This window comes from Camelus dromedarius, chromosome 4, assembly GCF_036321535.1.
Source record: "Camelus dromedarius isolate mCamDro1 chromosome 4, mCamDro1.pat, whole genome shotgun sequence".
NCBI lineage: Eukaryota > Metazoa > Chordata > Mammalia > Artiodactyla > Camelidae > Camelus > Camelus dromedarius.
This window is the reverse complement of record NC_087439.1, coordinates 49525434-49540363: the sequence shown is the minus strand read 5'-3', so window position 1 is coordinate 49540363 and position 14930 is coordinate 49525434. Positions and strand designations below refer to the sequence as shown.

The window sequence follows — 14930 nt, the reverse complement described above, 5'->3', positions numbered from 1 at the left end:
ACACCCATTGACAAATCAATTCTGTTACTATCATGGGGGGAGGGGGAGAGAGGACTCTATTTCCCAACTACAAAAACAGCAGAGGCAGGCTGGATTATCTCTCCTCCCAGCACTGCCAAATTTCAGCACCAAAGGCCCCTCCAGCTTTTCTCTCCCATCTCTCTTCCCCTGCGCTCTACCACCCCCACAACTGCCCTAAATAAGCAGTTTAACAGGAAGATAATCTCACCAAGGGCTTTCATTTCCACCATAACATAGTTCCATTTCAGAAAGCAGAGAGAGCGCACTCATTTCCAGAGTTTATTGCATTAAACATGCGACCAGAACATGCACAGAAAGGACAGGTTGCTGTTGTACTTCTACCAAACCACAGATGCACAAGGGGAAGGCTACAAGGCATAAGTCGTCAATATTCCATCTCACTAAGGACAATTGCTAAATTCATCTGCAAAAAGATACATTGTAATGTGCTTTTTTCATCCCCCTCCCCCCAAAGCTTGTGGGTTTTCTTACTCTTTTTTAAATATATATGTAATTTAAGTACTTTTAAGTACTGGATGGACTCAAAACGCCATGAGCTCATGGACTAACCACACACAGACCTTTTGTGTTAGGAAAAATATGAAGAAGTCACATCGCTGGATGGACAAATGGATTGATGGATGCTCTACAGTTCCAATAAGTTAAGATCCAAATGAAAATGCACAGTAATAGTTACCCTGCATTACGATGAAAAAAATAATAAATTACACGTGCTAGTTTTTTAATATATATAGATATACTCATAGGGATTACAGATCACTTGCAGCACGAACAGAATGACCCCAAAGTCACATTCTAGCAGGAAAAAAAAAAAACGAAACAAAACAAATCAAAAAACAAAGAGCAATGAAGGTTTTGTTTCCGCCTTTCCAGTCCTCCAGCACTGGGCCCTGGAACACGGTGCCCCCTCTCCGATCCTGGCCTCTGACCGGCCTCGGACCTAAGAGAAGGTGAGGTTGGCGGTCAGTTCTCGGATCCGGTTCTCTCGGCTCATCTTCTTGAGTTTCATTCGGCGGTTTTGAAACCAAATCTTGACCTGCCTGTCGGTGAGGTTAACGCTCTTACTGATCTCTAGGCGGCGCTCGCGGGTGAGGTACATATTGAACAAGAACTCTTTTTCTAATTCCAGCGTTTGGTGCTTAGTGTAAGGGCACCTCTTCTTTCTGCCACTCTTTGCAGTGAGCCAATTGCTGGTTGGAGTATCAGACTTGATTTCCTCTAACAAAATTAAAGGGAGAAGAAAAAAAATCAAGAATTTTTTTCTCTCAGTTTGTTCAAATGTACCCTTGGCATTGACCCCGCTGGCAGCCAGGCTGCTTGGGGGAAATGCTGGAATTAAACATTATTCACATGAGGTGGGCCTTGGAAGGGATTTGTAAATGATGTCAGATTAGTTTAAATGCCAAAATGACAAGATGGGCGGATACTCTCACCCTCTGTGTCAGGGTTCTCTCCCCCTCTCTCTCTCTCTCTCTCTCAACTTTCTGACCTGCACAAAACCTTAGTACACCAGTAAACTTTCAGGATCTCACCGGCAACATTCTAAGTGATCATCTCATAACCGGGCTGGAGTGGAAGCAGCAAACCACAGCCTGACAAGCTTACCACCCCAGTGTAGCCTCAGATCCCCAAGTCTGCCACTTCTTCCCCACCTCTCCTAGGCAGGCGGGGAGCCCCACAGCCAGGTTTATACGTACCCATTTTCTTTCAAAAGATAACCGAGGAATCGCGTACACCTTCTCTGCTCTGCCTGGGCATTGATATATGCCCCCAAATTTCCTGAATTCTCATGCCTTCTTGTCCCCACGCAAAAGCATTCTCCCAGAAATGTAGCTCCTTGCTGTGGCCCAACTCTGGGCACTGAGGGAGAGGATTGGGGGCAGAAAAGCCAGAGTCCCTGGCTCTTTGCCCTGCCCAGCCCTATGGCTGGCCCTGCCGGGTGGGCCATTTGCGTTCCATTCTCCCCCTCCTTCCCCCTTTGCCCCCTTTGCAAATGGACTGCAAAGCTTGCGACACTTTCCCCAGACAAAGCCAAGGTTACCTAGCCCCGCAGAGGCAGGGAGCCCTGTTTCCCAGCCCAAGCACCAACCGGCCCAGCCATCTCATTCCCCTTGCCACCCCCAAGCTCGCAGGATGCGGGGTGCATACACTTGAACACACACACAGTGTTTTGGACCATCTTAAAATCACTAGGTGAAAGGCAGCGTTGGGACTGCAAATATGAGCAGGAGAAAGGAGGTTCTGGGGCCGTGTTTACCAGCCGCAGGTCTCATTTGTGCTCTTTTGTTGCATTTCAGGTCTAGCTCAGGAAAAAATAAACCCGGCAAGCCCTTCCTCTGCCCAGGCGCCATCAGCATGCGGCCAGGACTAGCCAGGAGGGCCAGAGCAGCGAGGGAGAAGCAGAGACCATGTCGGGACTAAGACTGCCCCTCTAAAAGCCAGGAGGAGCGGCACCTGCCATTCGGGTCCCAGACTGCCGGGCTCGGCACTGGGCACGCGGGTGCTCCCTCTCTGCCAGGTTCCCGGGCTGCGCTCCCCGCCGGGGTGGCAACTCTGCTCATACCGACCTTTGCTTTCCTTCTCCTGTACTTCGGGACTGGACACGGAGACCTCAGCCAGGCAGCTCCTCTCTTCCGGAAGGCCACCCTTAGCCTCGGGGCTCTCCACCTGGGAGACTTTGGTGGGCTCCTGGCCACTCGCGGGCTCGTTCATCTTCTTTTCCATCTGCAGCTGGGCGGCCGAGAGCTGCGGCTTGGCCGCGCCGCGAGGGTTGAGCTGGAGCATGACTGTGGAGCTGCCTTCGGGGCTGTTATTGTACTCTTGGGTTTTCCCGGTGGCGTAGGTCTGACTCAGTCTAAAATATCCAGGGACAGGAACCTCGGGGTTCTCAACGGGACAGGACTCAGGGACCAGCCTCTGGTACGAAGGGACCTCGGCAGAAATGAGTTTGTTGCGCTTATCAGAATACATGCAGCAATTGGATTCTTCCTTAATGTTGGTGGTGAAGGAGCAAGTGGGGACTTGCTGTGTAACAGGTTGCTCTATTCGACAAGATCTGTTCGGGTCTGTCCAAGTGTCTACTTGAGGTATATAAGGATGCACATTCATACCCATATTTTGGTGGTTCACTTCTCTTTTGGCCAGAGACGGGAGCAGTCCACAGGTTTGCATTCCATAGGTCCCCATGTCTGCGCTAGGTGGTGGCATGTACATGCTGGCGCTGCTCGAATAAAAACTGTCACTCCTGCAGGCACTGATCAAGGAATCTACTAAAAAAGTATTAGCAGCAGGAGAGCTGTTGGGAAAGGACATTTTGGGGAGGAATTTGAAGAAGAGAGATTGTGTCCTTTGTAGGCTGACATCTCTAGGAAAACATTCCCGGTGTAATTGTGGATGCCTCTGCCGACCACATGACAACCAAGCCAATGAGATTTGAAAATGGCCTTGAGCCGCAGCCTCCTCGCAGGTCACGTGCTCCAGAGCCCGGCCGGCCGGCCGCGTAAGCACGGACAACAGCGACATCTACTATGCGACCGCGATAGTGCGCGCTAGAGACAACCGGCCCAGCACTCTCCGCCGCCCGCCAGCCTCCCGGGGCTCGTTCGGCCCGCCCGCCCCCACTCGCGTCCCCCACTCGGGCCTCTGGGCCCCGCAGGCGGAAGGAAAGGCTCGGCCCGAGGGGTCTCCGGGAGGACACACGCGGGGAGGGATGCCAGAGCGCAGTGGAGCCAGCACACAGAAGCATTCCCCCCCCTCCCCCGCACACACCCAGGCAGAAGGCGCCCGAGAGGGCCGGGGCCCGGGCAGGGGGTGGGGGCCCAGCCTGGTTCATTTTGTCCCGGGCAGCCTGGGAAGGTGAGTCGGATTCACCAGGCTCTGAGACAGCCTACCCCAGGGGTCCACAGGAAAGAGCCCTGGCGCGGAGTCGCGGCCAAGGTATCCTGGGGAGCAGAGGCGAGAAGGGCCGCGAGGGCCGAAAGGCCACGCAGCTGGCCAGCCCCGCGGAGCTCCGAGGACCGGCCTGGCCCCGGCGCTGTCGTCTGCCTCGGTCCGCCCGCCCCAGCTCCCAGCGCCTCCCCGTCCCGGTGGGCTACCGGAGCCTTCGACTCTCCGAGGAACCACACCCCGACCTCTGCGGGCCGGGCCGCTGGGAGCTTTCAGCCCGGAGACAATCCCTCGCCAGCAGTTCGCCATCCACGAAAGCGTCCCTCGGGTTCCCAGCGGAAGAACTAAACCGAGGTTTCCCTCCCCACACACCCTGATAATAGAGGGCAAAGAGGAAGGAAGGAAGAGAACAAGAAAAGAATTTTTCCAGGAAAGGGGGAAACTCGCCCTCAGACTCCAGAAGTTTTAGAAAACTGGGCCAAGCAGGAGCCGAGAGAGATGCAAAGGTGTCATTTGGTTCTTCTGCAAAGAAAAATATGTTTTCCTTTTATGGATTTTGTAAAAGCATTGGTTTCTGACAAGTGCAAGGTACAAAAGGTTGTGGAATTTATTAATACATATTAAGAAGAATCAGGGCGATCAATAAAATTCTCATCTACATTCTTGGGCTACTTGGTAATTTTCTTGCTTCTGAAGGTTTTTAAAGAGTTATACCCGCTGTTGCCACACACGGGAAGATATTTTATTAACAAATCAATCGAGACTTTGTAAAGGATAAGATTAATAGTTAAGATTTAGCATAATGGCGTTCGCTTTATGAATTATTGAAAATTATACTATTGATTTTTCCCCTTCACTACTAACCAAGAAGGTCAATTTTTGTTTTAATACAAATTGTCAAATATTAAAAGCTATACTTTTGTCAGAAGTTGAGTTTTATAGTTTTGGACAATTTCTAAAATTATTTGACATGGTTCTACTTGGGTAAGGGAAGGGAGAAAAAAAAAAAAGAGGTGGAGGAACCTTAGTCCTCTGTTTTCTTTGGTGACGGAAAGTTCTATAAAGAAGATTTGGTCTGGGGTTGTGGTCGAGCTCATTAAAAGAACCACCACCATCACCACCATGGAAACTCAGAGTTTTATGAGAAACTTCTCCAACAACTTCCCGCCTCGTTCTCTGGTTGCAGGCGGGTGAGCAGTCTTTCGGAAGCCGCGGCCTCGGGGCAGCAGCGGGGAGCTTTAACCTTGATTTCCAAAGGCTTGCCCTGGGCGAGGGGCCCTGGCCAGGGCGCTGGAGCCGACCTCTGGCTTTCGAATCCCCTTCCCTGCATCCAAGAGAGGTAAAGGGCCCCGGAAACTCTGCTCATAAACCAGTTCTCTGTCTGGAAAGGTATCGTGTTTTCTTCTCCCCACACTCATCCTGTCATGGGTTGGCCTTGGATTTCAGGCCCGGAGACTGAACTTGTGGGCAAATTGGGTTTCTGCCTCAGCAGAACATTTCTTTGGAGCCCGATGCTACTAAAGTGCCTCAGCCTACTGGGGGACCTAGTAGCTTGCTGGCCCCTTCACAAAAACCTTTCCCAACAAACCTTTTGTCCCCCTCCCCAAAAGGAAGTTCCCCTGGTCTGGTAGAAACAGGCATTGGACATTATTTTCGGCCTTGGGACCACTTCGCCTGTCCCCTCGCAGTGCCCTCGCCCAAACAATAACCCCTTTTAAAAAACTCCGCGGTGGCAATGAGACAGACCTTTTAAACCTTTACGCAGCTGTTCAAATACAACATCATTGTCAGGTTAAAAGCCTGGCGCCTCTAACTGCTCGGGCTGCAGGATGCTGGCCGACGACGCAGACGTTTAAACATTACCTTCGGCAGGGGTGGCTGTTTTTAAGCTTGGGGGCGGGGGAGTGAGGAAGGCAAAACACCCCACCTTTTGACTCTAGCCTGCTAAGCTCCCTTTCAAAGCTAACAGCCACTGACTAGCACCCCGAAAATTGCTTTCTCTTAAGGTGGAGATCGTGATCCCAGCCTCAGCTAAGCGTGCCCAGGCTGGACAAAGTGCCCGCTGCACGCGTTCACGGCAGGCGCCCTGACGCCAGCCTGGCGCTACAGCACTGTCCTCCCTTTGCATGACGGCCAAGGGAGCTGCCGGGAACTCCGTTGTCCAATTCTCCCAATCGCACAAGAGAGGCAAGAGTATTCAATCTAATCGGGAATTTTATGCCCATCAAATGCCCTTTCATAATCTTTATTTATACATGAAGAAAACATCCAAGCTAAAAAACAGCGATTCCTCACTGAACGGGTAGGTCTGCCGTGAGCCAGGACAGGCAGGATCTGCCTTCTGAATTTGGGGGGCCTTTCTGTTTCAGCTCCTGGCGCCTTCAAACTCAAAGTCACTCCCACAGCGGATTTGGTTTTAAATAGTTCTCTACTCACAGGGGGGAAAATGTGTATCAGATATAATTCTGAGTATATTATCACAAAATTTTCTTTCATTCTTTTTCAAATGTCTGTCTTCAGACCAGTTCCCTGAAACCAGAGACTGCCCATATTTCAAAGAGATTTTATTATAAAAATCAAGCAAAATAGAAATAATACAAGAGAAGGGTCTGGGCCTCGGAGGATGGAAAGTTTGCCTAAGACACTAAGGCTAAAATAAAGCAAATGGAATGAAAAGGCAGTGGCTTTCAAGGCCAGCCTTTATTTGCTTACAAGTATTTAATGTAGCTGATAGCTGCTGTTTTCGATCATCTTTAGATTGGTTAGAGCAGTTACCATTAATAATAAATCAATATTGCATCATAAAGGAGATGAATATCCATATTTGTACCAGGACATCCTTCTCTCTGGCTCAGTTCTTTCCAGAAAAAAATTAAAAGGGTCGCTTTAGTAAGAAATTAGCATTTGTAATCAAGAAGTGGCTTGCATCTGTGCTCTTCTGTCACCGAGAAGAAGAGCAGTAGCCCTCGGCCAGAGTGGACCTGGGGACTCCTAGGTTCACCCTAAATTTGGGCCCCAAGTGGCCTCTCAGGGCTGTGCCACTCTTTGGGGGCAGAGAGGTTGGGCACAAATTTTACAAGCTGCTTCCTCAGGGCACTCCTCTGGGTTGCACCCTTGCACCTCCTGGCCAATGGGAAAAAAATCAAGGGGGCAGTTGGAGAGACTGGGGAAGACACCACCAACGCGAGGAGGGGTCTAGGGAGATGTGCAAAAGGGCCAGTGCCCAGGAACCTTTTTCCTTCATAAACACAAAGAACTCCTACTTCTCCTATTTTCCCTCCACTTCAGGATCTGAGACCTCAGGGACTCAAGATATGTGGCTATGCTCTATGAGCCCCACACACCCTGAAAAATCAAAATAAGTCAGGTCTGCAGCCCCCAGAAATCCTAGTCCAATCCCCTGGCCTTTTTCAACTTGGGTGCTGCCAGGGGAAAAGAAACTGCAGACCCGTTGAGCACTCATGGTCTGGGTGAGGCTGCCAACCAAGGCCACATGAACCCCCGCTGGTGCCACCTAAAGAGCAACACAACATTTGAGGAGGGGGTTCTCACCCCACCTTGGACTGAGGCTCAGATTAGGCCTGGGGAAATGTTGCCTCATCATAGCTAAACTGGACCCATGGTCAGACAGGCAGGAGCCAGGGTGCCCGCGGGGAACATCCATGCCTCTGGCTGGCGCCTCCCGTGGTGTGGGGAATCTCACAGCCCCCAGCCTCTGCTGAAGCGGATGCCACCTCCCAGGGGTGGACCCAGAGCCTTCGGTCCAGGGCCTGGAGGGAGGGGGCAGAGAGAGCGGAGCCAACAAGGTCCTTACTAATTCAGGAGGTTGCATGTGCTTCACAATGAACTTCGGGAAAGAAGGGACTGCCACCCTTCATTTTGGAACTTCCCTTTTGGACTGCGGATGGTGACACAGACCGTCCTCAATATCAGGGGCTTCTCGGGGTGGGGGTGGGGTCGAGGAGGGCACTCGGCGAGAAAATTGCTTTCAAAAGCTGGTGCCAAAATCAAACTCCGCGCTCAAGGCCAGCAGACGGCTTGGAAGGGTGGCCAGGGTTCTGTCAAACACAAAGCTCGTTTGCTTCAAATGCATTCCCTATTCCACGACGCCTTTAAAGTAAAAATGTTTCCCGGGACTGCCTGCCGCTTCCCGCAGCCACATTAGCCCAGCCGGGACCAGTCGCCCCAAGTCAGTCCTGCCTGCGCTTCTTGGTCGCTACCGGTAGCCCAGGACATCAGGCACGACCGGGGCAGGGGGAGGGGTGACTCCCTCGCGTGGAATGACCCGCTCAGTCCCGATGCGTCTCATTTTTCTGAGACAACACTCAGCTAAGTTGCCGGCGCCCTGATCTCTTAAACAAAAGCCTTTTAATCACCCCAGGCGGTCGGAGAGCGCGCAAAGCGGACGTGGTTTTGTACAGGGGTGGTCCGAACCTTCCTATCGCTCTTCACACTCAAACCAACAAGAAAATTGATTTCCCTAATTTAATTAACTCGCAGTAGCAGGACCTATTTTGAAATGCACATATTTGTCTTTTAAAAACCTCTCCTCGACACCACCAGGTTATACCAAGGTACTCTTTGCAACAGCTTTAAGAAGACAACGATTAAGTGATCGCTTGTTTTAGTAACCTGGGTAGCTCCCTTTTCACTGTCTTTATACAACTTCCCAACCTCATGGCTGCTTAGAACAAACACACAGCGAACAAACACCTTAGCGGTTTCTAACGGGCTAAGATTGCACATTAGAATCTAGTATTGGAAAGATATGGTACCGCGGCCTCTCCGACAAATGCGTTTTCTGGAACATGAGCACGCCCCCGTGTGGCTCTCCAAGGCCATGCAAACGTGAAATGGTATCTCTAGGTTCCGCTTGCCTAAGGTGGTGGAATACAAGCTTGCTACATTTAGACGCAGTTAAAAAGAGCGAGAGAGATGGAGAGAGAAAGAAAGAAACCAGTTTTAAGTTCCTGGAATGATCATACTGCTAGAGCACTGACATTGTAACGGATGCTCAGAATTCCAAACAAAGGAATCCCCTTCTGAACGAAATTATTCCATTGTAGACTTCGTTTCTATTGCATTTTTCACCAAAGGTAGAGGGACGCTTTTGGAAACAATATGAATATATTTTCTTTTGTTCCATGTCATAGCAAGTGCAGTAATTTATTTGACAGGGTGACAGGTTTTTTTTTTTTCAAATATAACGAAGGTGTAAAGCTGAATAGAACTTCCTTTTTTAAATGCCTGCATTTAAAACTGCAGTTCTACATTAGAGCTATCTATGACCCCCCCCCCCAAAACACACCCAGCATTTCTTATCTGTCTTCAAAGCATGCTGGTAGACATTTTATTCTAACTAGTATTTTTAAAAGAAGTCAATTGCTATTGAATTATACAAATGTTTGAAGGGAAATTAAGGTTATTGATCCTGAAATTAGGAATTTGCTAAGATTTATGGTGAGCCCCCGATATGATTCTGTGTGGTCATAAATGTGTGTGGGGGTCTGGATGTGTGTGAGCATGTGTGTGTGTAAGTGGGTGGCAGCTGAATATCACAGAAGAACCTTAAGGTGCCTAATTATTCAGAAAGGTTAAAGGTGATGACCTTGACATTTTGGAAGTTCAAAGGCATACACTTATGTTTTTCCTTCCCCACAAAGCTCTGGTAATTAAAAAAATTTTGCATTTGGAAATGCATGCCTCCTTGCAAGATGCATGGGGTTCTGTACATCTTGTGGATTTATTTTTTTGACTTAGGGCTTATAAGAGGTTAAGAGTCATAAGATTCACTTAACACTTTTCAGAGAAAGAGAAGCTTTTTCTCACTCTTCCAGTTTATTGCACATTGCGGAAATCTCTTTTGGGCCCACCAGAAGGTGTATAATATAACCCAATTAAGCTGTTTAGAACTTTGGCTTTTATGGTGTTGTCTAGACAGTTCAAGGTTTTGTAAACAGCCTGGCCTGGCCCTGCAACATAAAGTGCAGTGCAGCCCCCACCACATTCTTTAACTTGAAGCGATAAATGTGGTGAGAAGTGGGTCTGTAGCCCTGGGCCCTATTTCCAGGGAGGGGGGTTACCTTCTCTGCTCCAGGCCCCTGTGACACCAGCAAGGACCCCAGGCTCTGTCTACCCACTGATAACTTTGTTTAGCAAACTTTTTTTTTCAGTGAAGGGTTTTAGTTTTGGTTTCTTCTTTTAAGGGACCCTGGATCCTTGACACCTTGTTAAGAGTGAATTTGGATTTCCTAACCAGTTTTTTTTAATGTTGTCTTTTCAGAAATTTCAAGCTTACTACACTGGGGGTGGGGTGGGGAAGGAGATTTGCTTCTTAGGTTCCTGCTGCCCCTGCTTCATCGCCTGAAGAAGGCAGCACCAGCATGGCTGGGTCACATCTTCAGTTGAGAGATTTATTCTTAAAGTGGTTTTTTTTTTAACCAGTGTAGTCTAGAAGGGATAGGAGGAAACAACTCTTATTTTAATGGGATTACAAAGCATCTCACTTGATTTTCAGTTGCATCAGAGAGAAGGTTCTGGCCACTAAAATATCCTAATCAGACACTAAACTTCTTCAAAGAGGAAAATTCATAGTGTATTGAAGCTGTAACCTCCATTTTACTAGAAACCATTTATTCACACAAAAAAACAGTGACTCATGCCTTGATAAGACAGACCAAAGGTACATTTCCCAGAGTTTAAATAATCTGCATTCACCAAGAGGCAAGGACGGGGTCCCTTAGACTCAGAACAAAAACAAGCGCCTTCCAGCCCTTCGGCCTAACTCTACCAATCCCACAGCGTCCCCACGGGAACTCAGAGAGAGGGAGGGAGAACAACAGCGCATTGGCGATAAAATTGTAAAGGGACGTTTGCATTTACCATTTTCCCCTTATTAGGATCCGTTCGGCCAAGTCCCCGACCTCGTCCGCAGGCTGCAGTGGTCGCTGGGAGGTCCCGAGTTGACCGTGGGAAGGAATCGTGGAGTTCCACAGAGAAGAGGCGGCATTAAACCCAAGGATATTGGGCCTGCCCAGGGCAGGTTGGTGGGGAGGAGAGTGGGTGAGTGGGGTTCGGGAGAGAGGGGTGCTTCCTGGAGCTCTCAAAATAAGGGGTTTCCAGTGAAATACTGCAGACGGTCTCTGTTCAGTTTCTTTTCTTTCATCCTGCGATTCTGGAACCAGATTTTGACTTGCCGGTCGGTGAGGTTGAGCATCCGAGAGAGTTGGAGTCTTTTCTCTTTGTTTATGTACACGTTAAAGAAAAACTCGCGTTCCAGTTCGCGGATCTGGTACTTGGTGTAGGGACAGCGCTTTTTCCGGGACCGCTGGGGGGCCACTGCAAGGCAAAGAGACCAAGGGGTGAGAGAGGCCGCTGCCTGCCTACCTCCGCCTGTCTTCCCAGGCCCGCGTGAGGGCCAGGCCTCGGGCCCCATTGGGGACGTCCCCTGCTGCCGCTGAAAGGCCCTGCCTGCATCGTGGGGGATGATATATGGGCGGGCACAGGAGAGAGTGCGGGCGTGGACGAGTGTGTGTTCACGCCCGGACACACACACACACACACACACACACACATCCTGGCACCGAGGTAGGGAAGCAGAGGGTGAAGATGGCTCTCAGCTGGACTCGAAAGGGAGAGAAACACCAGCGCGCCGGGCATCTGCTCGACTCCAGCCAGCAGCGTGCGTCAGCCAGCGGCTTGGATAAAGTCCAGTTCAAGAATCAAACTCTCCCCAACCACCCCCCTACCCCTTTAAAAGAAGGCTCGAGTGTCCACACTCACAGACTTGCTTGAACTCTCTCCACCCTCCATGGTGTCTACGACCACCACCTCAACACACACACACAAAACTAGGGAAAAGCTCTGCAGCGATTAATGTCCTTCTCGAAGTCTACCTTAAGCCCACCTAAATTGGTTTCCTATCGTAAACACGCTTTACAACGGCCCGGGAAATCTTATAGGATGTATAAACCCCTTCGAACGCTTATAAAGTAGCACATAAAACGGCGCAAGCAGAGGGAGGCCCCCGCCGCCCCCCCGTGCCCGCGGCCCGGGAGCCCAGCCGCCCACCCCGCACCCAAGTGCCTACCTGCGCCGCCGCTCTTCTCAGCCCCCGCCTCCCCCGGGGGCCCCTCGCCTTCGCCGCCTTCTGCCGCCCCTTTGGGCTCTGAGCTGGGGGTCGCCTTGGTGCAGGGACTGCTCCCGCCGCCATTGGCCCCCGTCTTGGGGTCGCCCTTGTCGGTAGCGCCCTCGGGCTGCAGTGGCGCCGGCGGCGGAGGGGGCTGCGGCCCGGTGAACGGGGGCCCGGGCGCAGCCTCGTAGAACTGGTCAAAGCCCTGCGGCAGGATGCCATTGCGGCCAACGGCGCTGTAGAAGTTGGAGGCTGCGCCCGCCGGGCCGTGCGGCGGCCCGGGCGCGGCACACACCGGCTCGGGCGCCTTGAAGAGCACGTCCGGCCGCCGGCCCGCGGGCGGGAGCAGTTCGCGCTGCATGGCCGCCTCCTCGGCCGCAGCCGCCGCCGCTGCTGCCGCCGCCGCTGCCGCGTAGTAGGGAGCGTAGCCCCCGGCGCCGCTGCTGCCGCCCCCGCCAGGGCCGCCCCCACTGCCGCCGCCCCCCGCGCCGCCGCCGCCGCCGCCGCGGTATGGCCACTTGGCGCGCTCCAGGCCGTAGTCGCGGAAGGCCACTTCGCGCACGGGCTGGACGTGCGGCGCCAGGTTGGAAGAGTAGGGGAAAGTCATCTGGCAGGACGACGGTTGTGACAGGAACGACGGCTTGCTTGCGAAGTCCGACGGGGCCACATAGTAGGCGCAGCCGGGAAGGTACATGCTGGCTGCGCTCGGGCCGCACTCGTCAAAGTCGTTCATGGCTCCTCGGCGTGGGCGCCGGCGAGCCCCGGGCCGCTCCCCGCGCCGCCAACCTGAGCCATCGATTGCACAAGAGGCTTGGGCCAGGATCAACTAAGCAAAAAACCCCACCGGGCGCTGACGTGCAATTCATCTTGATTGATTCTGGTGGTAATTATGTCACGTGACGCCATGGAGAGAAATGTCCTTATATCTATATCAGTGCTCGCCAACACGCCCCAGGACGGCTCCTGGCGCCGAGACGCGCGCGCGCTGGGGGCGGATCGGCCTCCCTCTCCAGCCAGCTCTCCCCGGGCGCCCCCTGACCAGGCTGTGGCGCAGGCCGGTCACCTGTGCGCCGCCGGCGGCTGCCACTGCTGGGTGCATCTGCCACCACCAGGCTAGGCCGCCCGCCCGCGCCCGCCCGCGCCGCTTTAAGTACGCGGACCGAGGCCGGCAGAGAGGAGGAGGGAGGGGGAGGAAGGGGGAGGAAGGGGGAAGGGAAAGAAGAGGAGAGCGGAGGGGGGAACCCAAGCTCGGGGCACGGGGAACTAGGTGTGAGGGTGTGAGGTTCCCACCCCCTACACTCTTTCCTGCAGCCGCTCCCTCCCCCGCGACGCCGCCACCCTCTGCAGCTTGCCCGCCGGGAGCTTGTTGCTTCTAGTTCAAGGGGCGTAATTGCGCCACTCTCGGGGCACAAGGAGCCCTGATTTACATATTTCTCTGCCGGCGCGTTCGCCGCGGAGTAACTTGGTTCTCTTCACTGACCCCCTGAGCGCAAGTACCAGCCTCAAAAAACCCATGCCAGAACCCTATCAGGAGCTCACCCGGGCCAGGGCCTCAGTGCCCACTAGGCCCTGTTGCCCTCTCTTCCTTCCTGTATCTCTTTCACCTTTCTTGTCTCCTTTCAGTCTTCTCACTTTCTCTCCTGTCCTCTCTTCTCTCACTCCCGTTTTCTTTTCTTCCTGCCTCTTACTTTACTCTCTGTCTCTCACTCTGTCCCCTAATCCTCTGTTTTCCTTTACCCCAGTTGTATCACCCTCTGTATCTCTCTCCCTGTTGTCTCTCTGCCTTTTATCTCCCAGTGCTAAACCAAGCAGTTCAGCTATCAAGAGATACTCTGTGGCCCTCTAGAAGCTGGGTGGGTCTGTTGAACAAAAGGATCTGGAGTCCTACTCTCGGGATGCCTGGCTTCCCACTTTCCCACAAGCGTAGACAAATCACCGGTGCCTCTGCCTTCCTCACCCTCTCTGCTTTCTGGCCCGGACTGGGACCAGCTCGCCTCGCATCCAGCCCCTTCTCTGCGTCGGAGCCCTGCCAAGGCCTACGCATCCATGCCGCGTCTACTCTAGGCTCCCACAGCACCCTTGGGCCCCCACAGTCACTTGGAGGGGGCTCCCTGAGGTCCTTTGGCTGTGGGGGATGGGGGCGTAATCTCAGCAGCTCTTGCCTCCTTGCTCAAGCCCTTCTTCTCCACTGGGCTCTGTGTGCCCCCATCCACTGGTCCCAAGGCCTCACTCTCCTCCAGCCGCAGCGTCTCTTTTTTCTAGCCCCGGGGTCCAGGCAAGGCCTGGGCTCCCGCCTCCGGGAAAGCCAGCGTTTTCCAAAGGTAAAATCAGTCTCTCAGAAAGAAGTTCCCCAAACCTAAATTCCAGAACCGAGGGCAGGAAGTTGCCTCTCTCCCCAGGATTCCTCTGTCAGGCAATCCCAGCACGGGTCCTGGGCCTCAACCCTACGCCTAGGACAGGCAGCGCAGGTTGTGAAGCTGGTTCCCTCCCTGGCCCTGGCCGCCGCAGTGCTGGTGCAGTGAGCTCTGCCCACCATGCAGACAGACGGAGAAAAGGCGGGTGATCAGAGCTCATATCTATTTTCTGGCCGATGTTCCCCCCTTCCTCTTTTTCTCCTCCCTCCCATTCTCCCTCCCACTCTCTTTCCTCCGCCCCCCTCCCACCTCTGCTTGCCTCCGAACACTGAGCGAACAGTTCAGTGGCGACCGGAGGGCAAGAAGCACCCCCCACCAATGCCCATGCTTGAGTGCACTATCCACACAGCTGGCACCCTCGCCCAGATTCCAGCTCGCCCCCTTCTCCTCTGCCCAGATCGCCGGCACACTTATCTGCTTCCCCATCTCCATCCCCGGCCCAAGCCTCTCCCTTTCGG

At 52.8% G+C, this 14930-nt stretch overlaps 2 protein-coding genes across 3 annotated transcripts; both read right to left on the bottom strand.

Annotated features, from left to right (window-relative positions):
* Positions 1-287: 287 nt before the first annotated feature.
* HOXD10 (homeobox D10) lies at positions 288-3556 on the bottom strand. Its single transcript, XM_010991103.3, has 2 exons — positions 2610-3556; positions 288-1260 (listed from the first exon to the last, which is right to left on the bottom strand). Exons 1-2 carry the CDS (start codon positions 3352-3354, stop codon positions 983-985), a joined length of 1023 nt encoding a protein of 340 aa, XP_010989405.3. The 5' UTR covers positions 3355-3556; the 3' UTR covers positions 288-982.
* On the bottom strand, positions 1197-12791 carry HOXD11 (homeobox D11). Of its 2 annotated transcripts, XR_010380620.1 has the most exons (3): positions 12017-12791; positions 10810-11265; positions 1197-1260 (listed from the first exon to the last, which is right to left on the bottom strand). XR_010380620.1 is itself a non-coding variant. In XM_031451701.2 (2 exons), exons 1-2 carry the CDS (start codon positions 12789-12791, stop codon positions 11030-11032), a joined length of 1011 nt encoding a protein of 336 aa, XP_031307561.2. In that variant the 3' UTR covers positions 10540-11029. The 2 variants fall into 2 exon arrangements, 1 of the variants encoding a protein (XP_031307561.2); XM_031451701.2 differs by lacking the exon at positions 1197-1260 and having other exon boundaries at positions 10540-11265.
* Between the last annotated feature and the right edge of the window lie 2139 nt (positions 12792-14930).